The 13,683-nt window shown below is 40.7% G+C and overlaps 1 protein-coding gene across 1 annotated transcript in view; it reads right to left on the minus strand.

Moving 5' to 3' along the window:
- The window catches only part of VDAC3 (voltage dependent anion channel 3), a 13,257-nt gene extending 1,858 nt beyond the window's left edge, over window positions 1-11,399 (minus strand). The window contains exons 1-7 of the mRNA XM_003801069.3: window positions 11,176-11,399; window positions 8,512-8,580; window positions 7,500-7,549; window positions 3,953-4,105; window positions 3,131-3,183; window positions 1,661-1,888; window positions 271-421 (exon numbers count right to left, since the gene is read on the minus strand). Of these exons, the coding sequence (XP_003801117.1) occupies window positions 271-421; window positions 1,661-1,888; window positions 3,131-3,183; window positions 3,953-4,105; window positions 7,500-7,549; window positions 8,512-8,578 (702 nt within the window). The 5' untranslated portion in view covers window positions 8,579-8,580; window positions 11,176-11,399. The remainder of the gene's footprint in view (window positions 1-270; window positions 422-1,660; window positions 1,889-3,130; window positions 3,184-3,952; window positions 4,106-7,499; window positions 7,550-8,511; window positions 8,581-11,175) is intronic.
- Window positions 11,400-13,683: the final 2,284 nt, after the last annotated feature.

Below are 13,683 nucleotides of genomic sequence, written 5' to 3' on the forward strand. Positions count from 1 at the left end.
AAAAAAAAAAAAAAAAAAAAAAAAAAAAGAAAATTCTGAGGCCAAAGAGAGAAAATGATTTGAGAAGGTCAGACAACAGCCAAATAGAGGAAGAGCTGGGACTAGAACCCTCATTTCCCACCTTCAGACATAATAGGCTTTTCCCTGCGTGATGAACTGGCTCATTAAAGTTAATTTAAAAAACCCTGCAAACTACAACCACATCACAACATTCATTTACAACTAAGATGAACACCTAAGAGCAGACCCAGTCTGGCAGCACATTCTTACAGACAGAGAAGTTCTACAATCCAGCTTGTATTTAGCAGCGATGCCAAAACGGGTATTATTACTGCCAGCCGTCCAAGCAAGGTTTATTGACGTTTCAATCTTCTCGTTAACCTTCTGGTAGATAGAACCTCCAAATTCAGTGCCATCATTCCTGTTTACACAGTATTAGAAAAAGTCACTAACATCTGTTCGTACCATTGTTATGACATAGAAACAAACAGTTAAGACTAAACAAGGATCCCATTTTGCAACTATAGACTTTAGAAATTTCTAGCATAAATGACTATTGAACAAAACGAGGAACTAAGTCCAGTTATGGTTCTGGAGCTGCTGAATTAAAATGTAGTAACATCTGATCTATTTACTTGCCCTCAACATAATATAAATTTCTGAGACACACCTCAGGTGAGTATAATCTATATATTTCTTTGAAATGTTCACTGAACTTAGAAACTTCAAGGAGAGTTCAATAAAGATTCTACAAAAACAAAAAAAGAGTGGAAGTACAAGAATAAACCAATTCTAGATTTCATTTAAAACAAAATCCTACAGTCACAAAGCACCCGCCCTATAGTAGGCAGGATGCACTGCTCTAGGAGAGCACCTGCATCATGCTGCAAAGCAGCACCAAAGTTAGTCCTTGAGTTTTTATGGTTCTCCCAAGAACATTATTTCATAAATTTCAATAATCCTGTCTGTACCATTGCTTGATTGTTTTAGCACCCTAAGTGAATTAGAGAATCTAGCAGACAGTAATCTGCAACACTTCAAAAACACACAGCTTGCCCTTTGCTTTTTCTTCCTGGTATAGGAGCAGTGTCCAATCAGCTAAGACATAAAATACAATTTAAAAGTACAGATTCACTCAGCCAACAGGGTGCATGCAGCCTATGTAACAGAATCTCAGGAGTGCTCTGAGGACTCCGGTTGCTTCTAATGCAATACGGGTAGCTGGCTCCAACCAAGGATGCCTGAAAACCTGCACAGAATTACTGGAGATGCTCAAATCTGCTGGGTGGTTGCTCCTGGTGATCCAAACAGACCTGCTTCCAGACACTGCCAAGATGAAGAGCACCAGAGGAAGCAGGAGCATCTCCACAGGATGTAAATATGCTCTGGGATCTCTCCATCCCAGTGGTTCTACAGAGTCTAGAGCTTCCTCGAGTCTGACTGAGAGGCCAGTGACTGCCAGCACATGGCACTGCACCCATGTGCACTGGCCTGCTGCCAAGGTTTTGCTGACCATTAAAACAGTACAGCAAGGCTGGGTGTTCACAAAGGCATATTAAGTACAAGTACTATCACTTCTAACCCTCTCAGCATGCGACTGATTATCATCTTTTGGGGTGACTGTCCTGACACTAAAAAGAAATAAATTATAAACACTCACACATGAGTGTGCAGCTGGAAGTCTGCGGCCTTGTATCCCAGGGCAAAATTATTCTGTGACAGTTTGGATTTGGCTGTGTCAAAACTCATCTGATAGCCAGCAAGCCAACCTTCAAAGGCCAACACAGCCCAGCCATAGATGGTTGGTCCAGAAAAATCTATATCAACATTACTGCCAAGACTGAAACAATCCCGCTTATAGGAAGCCTTTAATTTCCCACTCTTCTTTCTGTAGAAAACAAAAATAAAAAAATGAAAACATGAATTTTTACTACTATCCAAGAATTTTTAGCATAAGATCACTCTCTCCCCAATGTAAAAAGTATTCTTTTGAGATAGAGGCTCCCTCTGTTGTCCAGGCTGGAGTGCAGCAGTGTGATCACAGCTCACTGCAACCTCAGACTCCCGGGCTTAAGCGATCCTCTTGCCTCTTCACCTCCCCCAAATAGCTGGGTCTACAGGCATGTACCGCCATGCCTGGCTAATTTGTCTATTTTCTGTAGAAATGGGGTCTTCCTCTTGTTCAGGCTGGTCTTAACCTCCTGCCTTCAAGCAATCCTCCCACCTCAGCCTTCCAAAGTGCTACGATTACAGACGTGAACTTTAAATATTTTAGTAGATGACATGTATATAGTAAAAATGTTTCAAATGACTTATGGTTCTACAAATGTAGTTTGTTAGGATTAGAAATGAACATACTATTATTACCTACTGCTCTTCTAAGATTAAATAGTAGGGTACTTCATGAGTAATTTCATAGAGGCATGAACAAAAGTATAAGGAATGAGATATCTCAATGCCAAATTAATAATTTGAATAATCGCACATGGCATACAGATATACAAGAAGCCAAAATCCTTAAATGTTTCCAAATGCCAGAAAAAGTAACATTCAACACACATTATTAACCTATCTTAGAAAGAAGTATACTTTTTTGAAGGACAATACTAAAAACACAAAAATAGTTTTTAATAGTTCTTATCCTATATTCCAATCAAGCCTCTTAAGAGAATACTTGTCCTAAAGATAAAGTGTGTGATAGAACACACTTGTTATTACTGCTGAGATGATACATCACTTTGCATTTATCCAGCACCTCTGCCCTTCAAATAGCATGGACCCATATTGGGCAGATAAGAAATGATGCAATCCCCATTTTTTATGTTAGGAAATTAAGAAGTTGGGGGATTTACACAGACTAAGAAATCAAGTTGGTGGCAGAACTACTTGTTACAAACTGCCAGAACCAGGAGATTTCCTCTTAAGAAATTAGCTTTTTCAGCAGAATACCATGTTCATCAATTTTTAGAATAGCTTAGGATTTATCTATCTCCAGAGTCTTCTGACTCCTTAACTTTTTCTATGCGTCCCTTTGGACACCTTTTAACTTTGCACTGCATCTTCCTAATCTATAACTCTGTATCCCTTCAGGCTCCAAAAACATTTCAGAAAATAGAGTTTGGATAATTACCCTGTGTTCGGTACAAATATGGTATCAAGAGTCAATTTCAACCCTTCAGCCAACTGAAAAACAAAAATTTAAAATTAACAATTTAGTAATTTTCAATTCTTTATCCTACTCAAGAAACTAATTCTAAAGTTTCCTTTAACTGTCTCTTTAACGAAAAAAAAGGAAGTCATTAAAGAGAGGCAAGCATTAAATTATGGAATAAGTTAGCTCCCCATCCTCCTATCCCCCCCCGCCCACCAAAAAATGGGCAAATCCTATTTCAGCAAGTAACATAAATTAGAGTTCAAAACCAAGAGAATTCCTGAACAAGATAATCTTGATATTCTCTTGAAATTGTGGTTGTGAGGTAAGCTGACATTTAATAGGCCAACTTAAGGAACTTACTCAGCTACACACATGAAAATGTGCATGGAGACTCAGAAGACAGTGCCCTGTGCACAGTGGGCACCTGACAACATCTGCCTACAGGTTTCCTCCTTGAAAACATTAGAGAATCTTAGAAAAATTTTTCTGTCAAGCCAATTTTGCAATGATCACAAAACTAAACCAAATTACTGCAAATAGTCTGTCCTACCCAGAAGAGGCTCAGCTATTTGGTAACAGAGAACTGGTGATAACAAAGATGTCGAGTAATGATGAAGAGTTCTCACGAAGCCTTATTTTCTACAAACATAAAACATACCAAAATAGGCCATCTGCTGAAGAAAAATATAGCCACTAGATAGGCTGCAAGATCTTGTTCAGATTACATTTAGGATTTGTTCACTGTACAATCTGCAAGATAAACTGAACTTAGAAATAACTCCTAATGCTTTGTCTTACCTTATTCTCCAAAGAGATTTCTGTCCCCAGAGTATTGTCTGTGTTCCACTTCTGGGTGAAGGTTAGTCCATAGTTACAGATCTTGTACTTGGTCTCTAGGTTGCCTGACGCTTTCCCTGTATCAGTGTAAGCATGACCAGAAGTGGAAAATTCCTGGTAAGCAAGAAAAAATGATTACTTGGAAATTAGCTGATCAAACAAACATTCATTTCAGAAAGCGGGGTTCAATGCATCGTAATTTACTGTTTCCCACAGCGCTGCTCTACAACACCCCACTGCCTGCGTTCCTTCTGTCCTCCCAATCTCTAACTATTTTAACCAGTTTTAGATGTTCCCATTACTCCACCTCTCTTACTGATTTTTCTTATTCCACATGCTTGCTCACAAAAATGGGAATCTTAAAATTCTCTCCTTTAAAAAAGAGATACCTTTACTGAAAATAAATGCCTTTACTAAAAAGACAAAATGCTGACTCTAACACACTTTAACTTCATGACTTAAAATGTAAGATCATCAGGGCCGCACCTGTAGCTCAAGAAGTAGAGTGCGGGCCCCATATACCAGAGGTGGCGGGTTCAAACCCAGCCCTGGCCAAAAGTAAATAAATAAATAAATAAATAAGATCATCAGTTCTCTGTTATACCTTTCCACTAACAGTTAACTTGAAGGTCCTTAAACATTCCAAACACTACCCTCCCCCATTTTAACAGGGTCAACACTTTTATTACTTTTTTATTGTGGTATAATACACATAACAAAATTTATCATTTTAACACTTTTTAATTGTACAGAGAAGTGGCACTAGGTACATTCACATTTTAGTGAAAATTTTTCTTTGTCCACAAAACTATCTGCAAAACTTTCAGCATAGGGCAGCACCTGTGGCTCAGTGGGTAGGGTGCTGGCCCTATATACCAAGGATGGCGGGTTCAAACCTGGCCCCGGCCAAACTGCAACAAAAAAATAGCCAGGCGTTGCGGCGGGCACCTGCAATCCCTGCTACTCGGGAGGCTGAGGCAAGAGAATCACCTAAGCCCAGGAGTTGGAGGTTGCTGTGAGCTGTGTGATGCCACGGCCCTCTACCAAGGGTGACAAAGTGAGACTCTGTCTCAAAAAAACAAACAAACAAAAAAAAAACTTTCAGTATAAATGATTTTAATACTTGAAAGTATCAATCCATGCTTCACAATCAACGGAATGCCATAATTTGTCCCTCTTTCCCCTTCTCCATCCTATCTACAGTTACTATGAACAACTTAAAATATATCCTCCTCCCTGGGTGGGTGTCCTTACAGTCATATGACAATAAGCAACTGGAAACAGGCCTCCTTCCAGGGGAAGCCAAAGAGTCAACACCTGTCTCTGACACTCTATGAACTGTCAAGAAAAAAACATTCTGATTGGCCCTGTTTTGAAGGAGCATTTCTGAAATAATGCCCACAGTCATGAAATGCTGCCAGCCCTGGCCAGCTCTGTTTCATGGCCTGCAACAGGAATCCTCCCTTAACAAGTACCCTGCTCCCTAACTCTGGTTCTACAGGCTGATGAGACAACTGGGAAACCATGATCTGTTTATCACCATCACACACAGAGCTTTCAAAGAGAGTATCATGCTGCACAGTCAGGGCAAGGGCTTAGTAAAAAAATGATAAAATGTTAGTCAGGTTTTATAGTTCACACAACTCTTTAATGTAACAAACATTTTTAACAGATCCAGCTACCCAGTGTTTTTATTTTTTACATTTACCTTTCACAAACTTGATAAATACAGCAAAAGTGAAAAGCTTAATTTTGGTCTTAGGAAAACTTCATGCATAAAATCAAGGTAGAGGGTAGTCTTTCTTACCAGCATTTCTTACACAGATATAAATCTCAAAGAGAAGGCTAGAATTGTTCTAAGTAGAGTTCCAGGTTCACAATTCACAATTCAGTTTTTCTCTAATTTCATAATTAAGTCAAACAAGTGTAAAATACATTTATAACATGCATATAACATCCACAACTCTATGTTAAATACAAGTAACAAAACAAAAATGTTACAAAAACACATGACATATGACAGAAAGACCAAGACAAAAATCTAGGAAATCTGGAACAAACTGAAACCCAAAGAAGCCATAGAAGCACACAGGTAAGTTTTCTTACCATCTGAACATTACCACACAACAGCAGCATGAAAGAGAGATAAAATTTTAGTCGATTTTTGCAATGAAACCTAATGAGCAAATGAGTATAATTTTTCTATTTTAACATAACCATACACATCTTAGTACGGTGGGTTGCATAGGTATTTATTTTTTCTAGAGACCCCACAGAAAGAATGACAGGGGCAAACCAGGGTTATACAGAGTACAAGACAAAGTATGTGGAATTCCACGTCTTTGTCTTTCTAATTAAATCATTATATCCAGAAATAAAATTTGCATGAATTTAAATGCATAAATACCAAAAAAACAGATGCAGCCACTGAGGAGAAATCAGAGAATAATCTAAACAAAAACTGAGCCTCTCTACTGAGATTTATTGATTAAAGCTATTGTTAATGATGCTTTGAAAATACAGCTGGACACAGTGGCACATGCCTGTAATCCCAGCTGTTTGGGAGGCTGAGCTGGGACTGCTTGAACCCAGGAGTTCAAGGTTGCAAGTGAGCTACGATGCTGCCGCTGCGCTCCAGCCTCGAAGGTAAGAGTGAGACCTCACCTCTTTAAAAAAAAAAAAAAAGAAAGAAAGAAAATATATCAACATGTCTTTTACCATATGTTCTTAACTTACAGTTATAAAAAAACTGTGTGAGAAGTTAAAAACTATAGAAAGAGCTTGGTGACTGTAGCACAGCAGTTACAGCACCAGCCACATGCATGGAGGCTGGTGAGTTTGAGCTCCACCCAGGACAGCTAAACAACGACAACTGCAACAAGAAAACGGCCAGGCATTGTGATGGGCGCCTATAGTCCCAGCTACTTGGGAGACTGAGGCATGAGAATCACTTAAGCCTAAGAGTTTAACATTGCTATGAGCTGTGACGCCACAGCACTCTACTGAGGGCGATATAGTTATAGACTGTCTCAAAAAAAACCTATAGAATGATCATCAACTATAGAATGATCCTAAACATGCATACACACAGATTTTATTTCTATATTTTGTTTCAACTAATCATGAAGAGACAGGAATAAAATTAACTTTTTTTAGAGGGGCAATAAAACCTCCATGAACTCATTATAAAGTAGTAAAGTTTTCAGTGCTCACACACATATTCATGAAAACACAAAGGTATGACATGGGTCAAAAAATGTATACCCCGTATTTTCTAATAAGATGCAATATACTCTTATTATAATACACACAAAGAATCTCTTCCAAAATTCAACTTGTCTATGGGTTTCACTGGCCGAGTGAGTATGCTCGCTGGGATGTGAGAGCAGGACAGGGCTGCAGGGCAGACGGCACAGTGCCAAAAGTATGCTGTTGCCCATGACTGGACGACTTCTACACAGGATCCTTTAAGGGAATTGTATCTATTTAAAGTATATGAGGTACTCACCACTCCACTACAAGACTTGGTTTTCAGATCTATTTTGACCATGCCAAACCCTAGACACACACAAAAAACACAGTAATGTATAAAACGTAACATTCACTCCAGGTTTTATAATTCAGAAATTATAACACAGTCTATAGTACCTTCCATACAGAAAATGCGTAGTATTTTCATTACGTGGGAGTTCCATAGGAAATTGAATTATAGCAAAAGAACTTAAATATAAGTTTTAAGCCCCTCTAAATGAATAGTAATATACTTTTAAACTGTAAGTTAAAAAACAAATGAAAGGAATATGTACTGTTCCAAGAATTAGAATTACTAGAAAATACTGTGCTGATACATATATATATACACACAAGCATAAAATAAACAATTAACATTCTAATTTATAAGAAAAAACTGGCCCGGTGCGGTCACATCTGTAATCCTAACACTCTTAGAGGTCAAGGCAAAAGAATCATTTGAGGCCAGGAGTTCAGGGTTGCAGTGAGTTATGATCACACCATTGCACCACTATGGCCTGGGCAACAGAGCAAAACCCCATCTCTAAAATAAATTTTAAAAAATTAAAAATCAAATGTATATATCACAAAAAGTTTAAAGGTTAAATTTGCAAGCCTAAAAAGAAATGCCTATTTAGGATCAGAGAACATATATTACTCAAAGAAGTCTAAGTTGTAGCTTTACTTTCTTAAAAACAATGCCATTATTTGGAGGGGGAAAAGTACTCCCTACTTTAACCGTTCCCACGGGTAGCCAAAGGAGGCATACACATTATAGATTTATATTAATTACATTACAGATAACATTAAATACATACATGTATAACTGCTTTAATGCTTATAAGGGATTCTACCTATGAATCAAGAAATCTAATAGTCAATAGTTGTCTCCTTAAATCTTGTTGATTAATGTTGACTTACCTGAATTTCACTAGCACAGTATCTTATACAAAGTAGCCATTCAATACTAACTTCTACCCAAAATAGGAAATTCAGAATAGCATACTTACCGTATCCTTTATTGAAGACATCCTTGGCAGCCTTTCCTAGGTCACAGTAAGTCGGTGTGTTACACATATCTTACAAAGAAAAATGGGGACAAAGTAGTAAAAATAACCACTTAGTATTTATTTATCCACCCCTACTTCTTCCACTGTTTTGACCTGTGAAAAGAGGTATACAGTTTTCCTTTGCATCATTAATGACTACGCCCTAATGTGATCAAAGCTAAAGAAAAGCACTCAGCTCCCTAGAAAAGGAGAATTAAAAAGGTTTTCTCATGAGATCCACAAAGGTCATTGTTCTGATTATATTTCAAAGAAAATTCTCATAGGCTGAAAAAGATGCTTTGTTAAACTGGTCTTGTTTTAAAAATACATGTAAATTTTTCCTTAAGAAAATCTTTATAGGGCTGTTATGAAACCAAAGAGCTGTATGAAGCAACAGGTAGATTTAAGAAACTGTTTAGAACAGATACAATGGAAATCCTGGGGGGTTAACATTTTGTTACTCTGAAATTACTCTGGGAGGCTAATTGGGAGAACCACTTGAGCTCAGGAATTCAAGAATTACCATACTAACTGAAATGTATTCTTCTACAAATGTCCTCTCTCCAAACTCTTCTTAAAATAAAGTGCCATAATTTTACCCATTAACCAGAAACAGGATAGAGTCTACCTGCAGGGATCTGCTTACCAAAAGTATGAACTCTGAAGTTAAAGCCTTCAGAGATGCGAGGTGTCTAGACTTTTCATTTTGCCTGCTTAGTGTTTACCCAGTTTTTCTACTGCCAATATGAACCTTGTATCAAGTTCTCAGAAGCTACCAGCCATACCGAACATACTATTCCTTTGCCCTCTTTGTATAACAGGAAATCTTTTCCTGCAGCACATTCTGTTGTGTCTATCTTGGAGACTCAAAACCAAGTCTAACCAATTATGGAAGCACCTACAGCAGTCCCATGATCCTGCCTACAATACCAGAGAAATCCAGAGTACCAGCTAGCCTTTACAACTATGATGCCTGTACTATCTACACATTCAAACTAATTTTTATATTTAGCCCAGCTTCACATAAATATATGATGAACTTCTTAATTTGGAATTCATATAAAATGTGTTCCTGAACCCACAACTATCAAATATATACATGGTGCTATAAAGTTAAGAGGAAAAAGAAGAGTATAAAAGTTACACATTAGGCCCAGCGCAATAGCTCAGGTCTGTAACCTCAGCACTCTGGAAGGCTAATTAGGAGAACCACTTGAGGTCAGGAGTTTGAGTCCAGCCTAAGAACCAGACCGGCTCTACTAAAAATAGAAAAATTAGCTGGGCATTGTGGTGGGTGCTTGTAGTCCCAGCTACTTCAGAGGCTGAGGCAGGAGGATCACTTGAGCCCAGGAGTTTTGAGTTGCTGTGAGCTATGAATACCAGTGTACTCTACCTAGGAGGACAGTGAAACCCTGTCTCAGGGGGAAAAAAAAGTTACACATTAAGAGGAAAGTGCTGTATAAACGTTCTGACTCACACCATAACAAAACTTTGCTCTAAGCAACAGAGTTTCATTGTTCACTTTCAGAGCAATTATTTTACCATTCAATCCCTTGCACGCACATCATCAATTCTAGACTTTTAAAATATCCCTAGTTCTAATCTGATATTATTCTTTATGAATATAACTGATGTTGATATGTTGAAATTTTGCCAGAAGTCTATAATTTGGTAGGTAAGTATAGAAATGTAGGCACTATACAGGCCAACAGAAATGTTAAAGATTTTCAGTTTGGTTTTCAAAGAGAAAAAACACATTTAAGCGTTTAGAAGCATCGTATATACATCTAGGGACTAATTACAATCTATTAGCATTTTGCTTTGCTATTTTTCAAAACTAGTACCAGACACTAACTACGCAAAAGTCGAGTCGCTGGTTTAGTCTACTAACTGATCGCAGTTCTGCCTCGTTCAAGCTTACTTTTTCAGACCCATAACTCTAATGGGAAATGCGCTGCTGGCATGATCAAGCAAAAATTGAGAAGACACAGACTTCGTCTTATTCGGCACACATTTCTATGAGCTCTACGAAATGCACTTGTTGTTCCTATTCACGATGTACCGACGCTGCATTAGACACAGACCAGGGAGAGAAAGGCGTTAACTAGGAAATACTGCTATACACAATTACTAACTTGACAGTTCAGTAAAGAGCCCTTTTTATTTGCTCGTTTCTCCTTTTTAAGTTGCACGTCTAAACATCCTCCCTCTGGCCGTAAGGACTGGAGGATTCGCCTGATGCTTGATCACAATTCCAGAGAGGAAGGTGAGGGCGGGGATGGACCTGGGGTTCGAGGGTCTAACTTCCCTAGAAACCGACCTCTTTTCTAGCCTGACACCGGGAAGGAAAGTCTCGTCCGCACGCCAGGCAGCGGGGAAGGTCGGCTGGGCGCGCCCCCCGCCCCTGCGCCCGGCTCCATCACCCGAGAGGCTGGGGACCAAGGTCCCCGCAGGGGCCGGCGCGCCTCTGCCCTCCGCGCCGCGCCCGGCCCGCGCCCCGTTGGACCGCGCCCTCGCTCCCGAGCCCTCCGTTAGGCCCGCCCCCGTCGGGGCCCTGCTCGGCCGCGGCCCGCCGCCGCCCGGGCCCTTCGCCGGTTGCCGGCCCGCGGCCTCGGCTCCCCTCACCTCCAACCAGAGGGCCTGTCTCGGCTCCGTCAGGGCAACGCTGAAGGTCTTCTCCGAACCAACGCTGTCCGCGCCTGCGCGGCCGCACTCCCCCCAGCGGCGCCTGCGCGCCCTTCTCCCAGCGCCTCGCGTTTGCGCCGTCGAGTCGCGCCGCGGTCGCGCGCCGGGGGTCAGGGCGCGGAGGGGAGCAGCTGGGGGCGCCTCAGCTCCGCTAACTGTCTGGATCCGCGTGCGCGCGTGCGCAGGAGGGGCCGGCGCGCAGGTTGGTGGCGTGACGCGACGGAGGCCGAAGATCTCAGCTTTCCCCGCCCCCCAGGGGCTCGTTCTCGCGAGAATGCTTGAACGTAGCTAGTTACCGTCGCCATGGGCGGGGCCACAGGGCCGGCGCGCAAACCTTAGGGGAGTCTGAGGGGGCGGTGGCAGCGCTTAGCGCACAGCGGCTGACCTGCGCTCTGGGGATGCCTTGCGCTTCTTTATGGGAACTGCCTCTCGGACTGACCCAGGCCCGTAGGTCAGGTCCGGAATGCGAAAATAGAGTCCCCCAGGTAGCTGCAGGTTGTCCTTCAAAGGCAGACAGGAGGTGCAGGAGGCAAAACTTCCCTAGAGGGGAACACTAATTAATTAAACGAGAAGAAATTATAGAAATAGAAAACATCACTTTGGAACCAACATAGTAATAACTGATTCAGGCAAAAATTATCAGTGGACAGTTGAGGGTATTCATAAGGTTTCTGAATGTTGTTGCCAGATTCGTTCTGCTTCCCGCTATAGAGAAACCCAAGGTCCAGAGACAGCAGGTTCACAGCACAGAGAATAAGCCAGACAGGGTTTTAGAAGAGTGAGTTTGGTGGGCAGATCAGACAATCTGGGTCTGCCGATTGGCTTATTTCAGGGTGCAGCCATCAGTCCTTTGGCGTGGGCCACTGTCTGGGGGGTCAGGTACTGAAAGGCAGGCAGGCCCTTCCGTGCAGTGTCCGTCCAAGACCAACTGGGTCAGTTCTGCAGTCCGGGTGGGCCCATCACTGGAATGCAGGACCTGATATCTTTAGAAACTACTCCTACCGGTAGGTTCCAAATAGCGTGTACCCAGTCACTTCAAAAATGTTAATTTCAAGAATAATATGACACTAAAAGCAATGTTCTTGCCTAAATTGGACCCTGGATCAAAACCAATGGGAAATTTGAAAGTAAGTCATATTAGTACAGTAACAAAATTTTTCTAAGGGTAATGTATCTTGGTTATGCAGAAATGGACTTATTTTTGGAGATAGAAGCTTAAGTATTTGAAATCGAAATATGTGTCTGCAACTAACTCTTAAATGGTCCAGAACAAAGAGAGAGAAAAAGCAAATAGGTCAAAATGTGAGCAGTTGAGGAATCTAGGTGGAGGATAATATGTGTGTTCCTTGGACTATTGTTGAAACTTCAATATGTTTTTAATTTTTCAAAATAAAAAGTTAAGAAAAAAAACTACAAAATCTGTGATGCTCAGTGCACAATAACAAGTTGCTGCTTGAATCAATAGGCAAGTGCTGTTATTTGCATGTTGTACATAAGGAATTTCAAGTTAATAAGAAATCAGTAAGATAAATGCTCCCCAAGAGACTCATAATGTAAAACTTGGACAGATATGTGCTGAATGAGGCAACATAGAAATATCATAAGCAAAGCCATAGAAGTAACATGCTATAGGAATTTGCAAGCTATGCAGGTAAAACCCACATTTACTTTTTTCCTTTTTCATTAATGTAATGCTACATGTATAGATATATTCCCACAATATGTCAAAGTAGCCTAAATAAAATGTGCTTTGGAGTCAAAAGAGACTGGGTTTGTGTCTCAGCTCTGCCAACTCTGTAGACTTAGGCAAGCAGTTTATCTCCTCTATGCCTCAGTTTCCACATCTGTTAAAGAACTAAATAATATTGGCCTCAGAGGATTGTGGATATTAAATAATGCATCCATAGTGTTACCAGACAAAGAGGGTCCTGGCTGCCTCCACTGTCAGCCAGATGCAGAGACAGGGATTAGGTCTAAAAAGTGTTATTGTCAGAAGGCCAGCAATCTGGGGAATGCCAAGAGTAACCTCGCCAAGTCTGTTCTGCCCTTTCATTTCCAAAACCACAGTTTCATACATAAAAGTTAAAGATATTAACTCTTACCTTAATAATCAGCATAACCCATGACCTATTAAAATAATAATTAGCACAACTCACGATTTATTACAAAATTTCCAATTGAAGTTAATCTCCTAAATCAATCATCCTAAGCTACTCAAGATGCACATCTTTAGGTTGGAGTTAAATTGACAAAACGTCAAGAATGGAAACTATGGCTCAGTGCCTGTGGCTCAAGTGGCTAAGGCGCCAGCCACATACACCTAAAGTGGTGGGTTTGAATCCAGCCTGGGCCACCAAAACAACAATGACGGCTGCAACCAAAAAATACCCAGGTGTTGTGGCAGGCGCCTGTGGTCCCAGCTACTTGGGAGGCTGAGGCAGGAGACTC

Source organism: Otolemur garnettii, unplaced genomic scaffold, assembly GCF_000181295.1.
Source record: "Otolemur garnettii isolate 467f Iridium unplaced genomic scaffold, OtoGar3 scaffold00197, whole genome shotgun sequence".
NCBI classification, from domain to species: domain Eukaryota; kingdom Metazoa; phylum Chordata; class Mammalia; order Primates; family Galagidae; genus Otolemur; species Otolemur garnettii.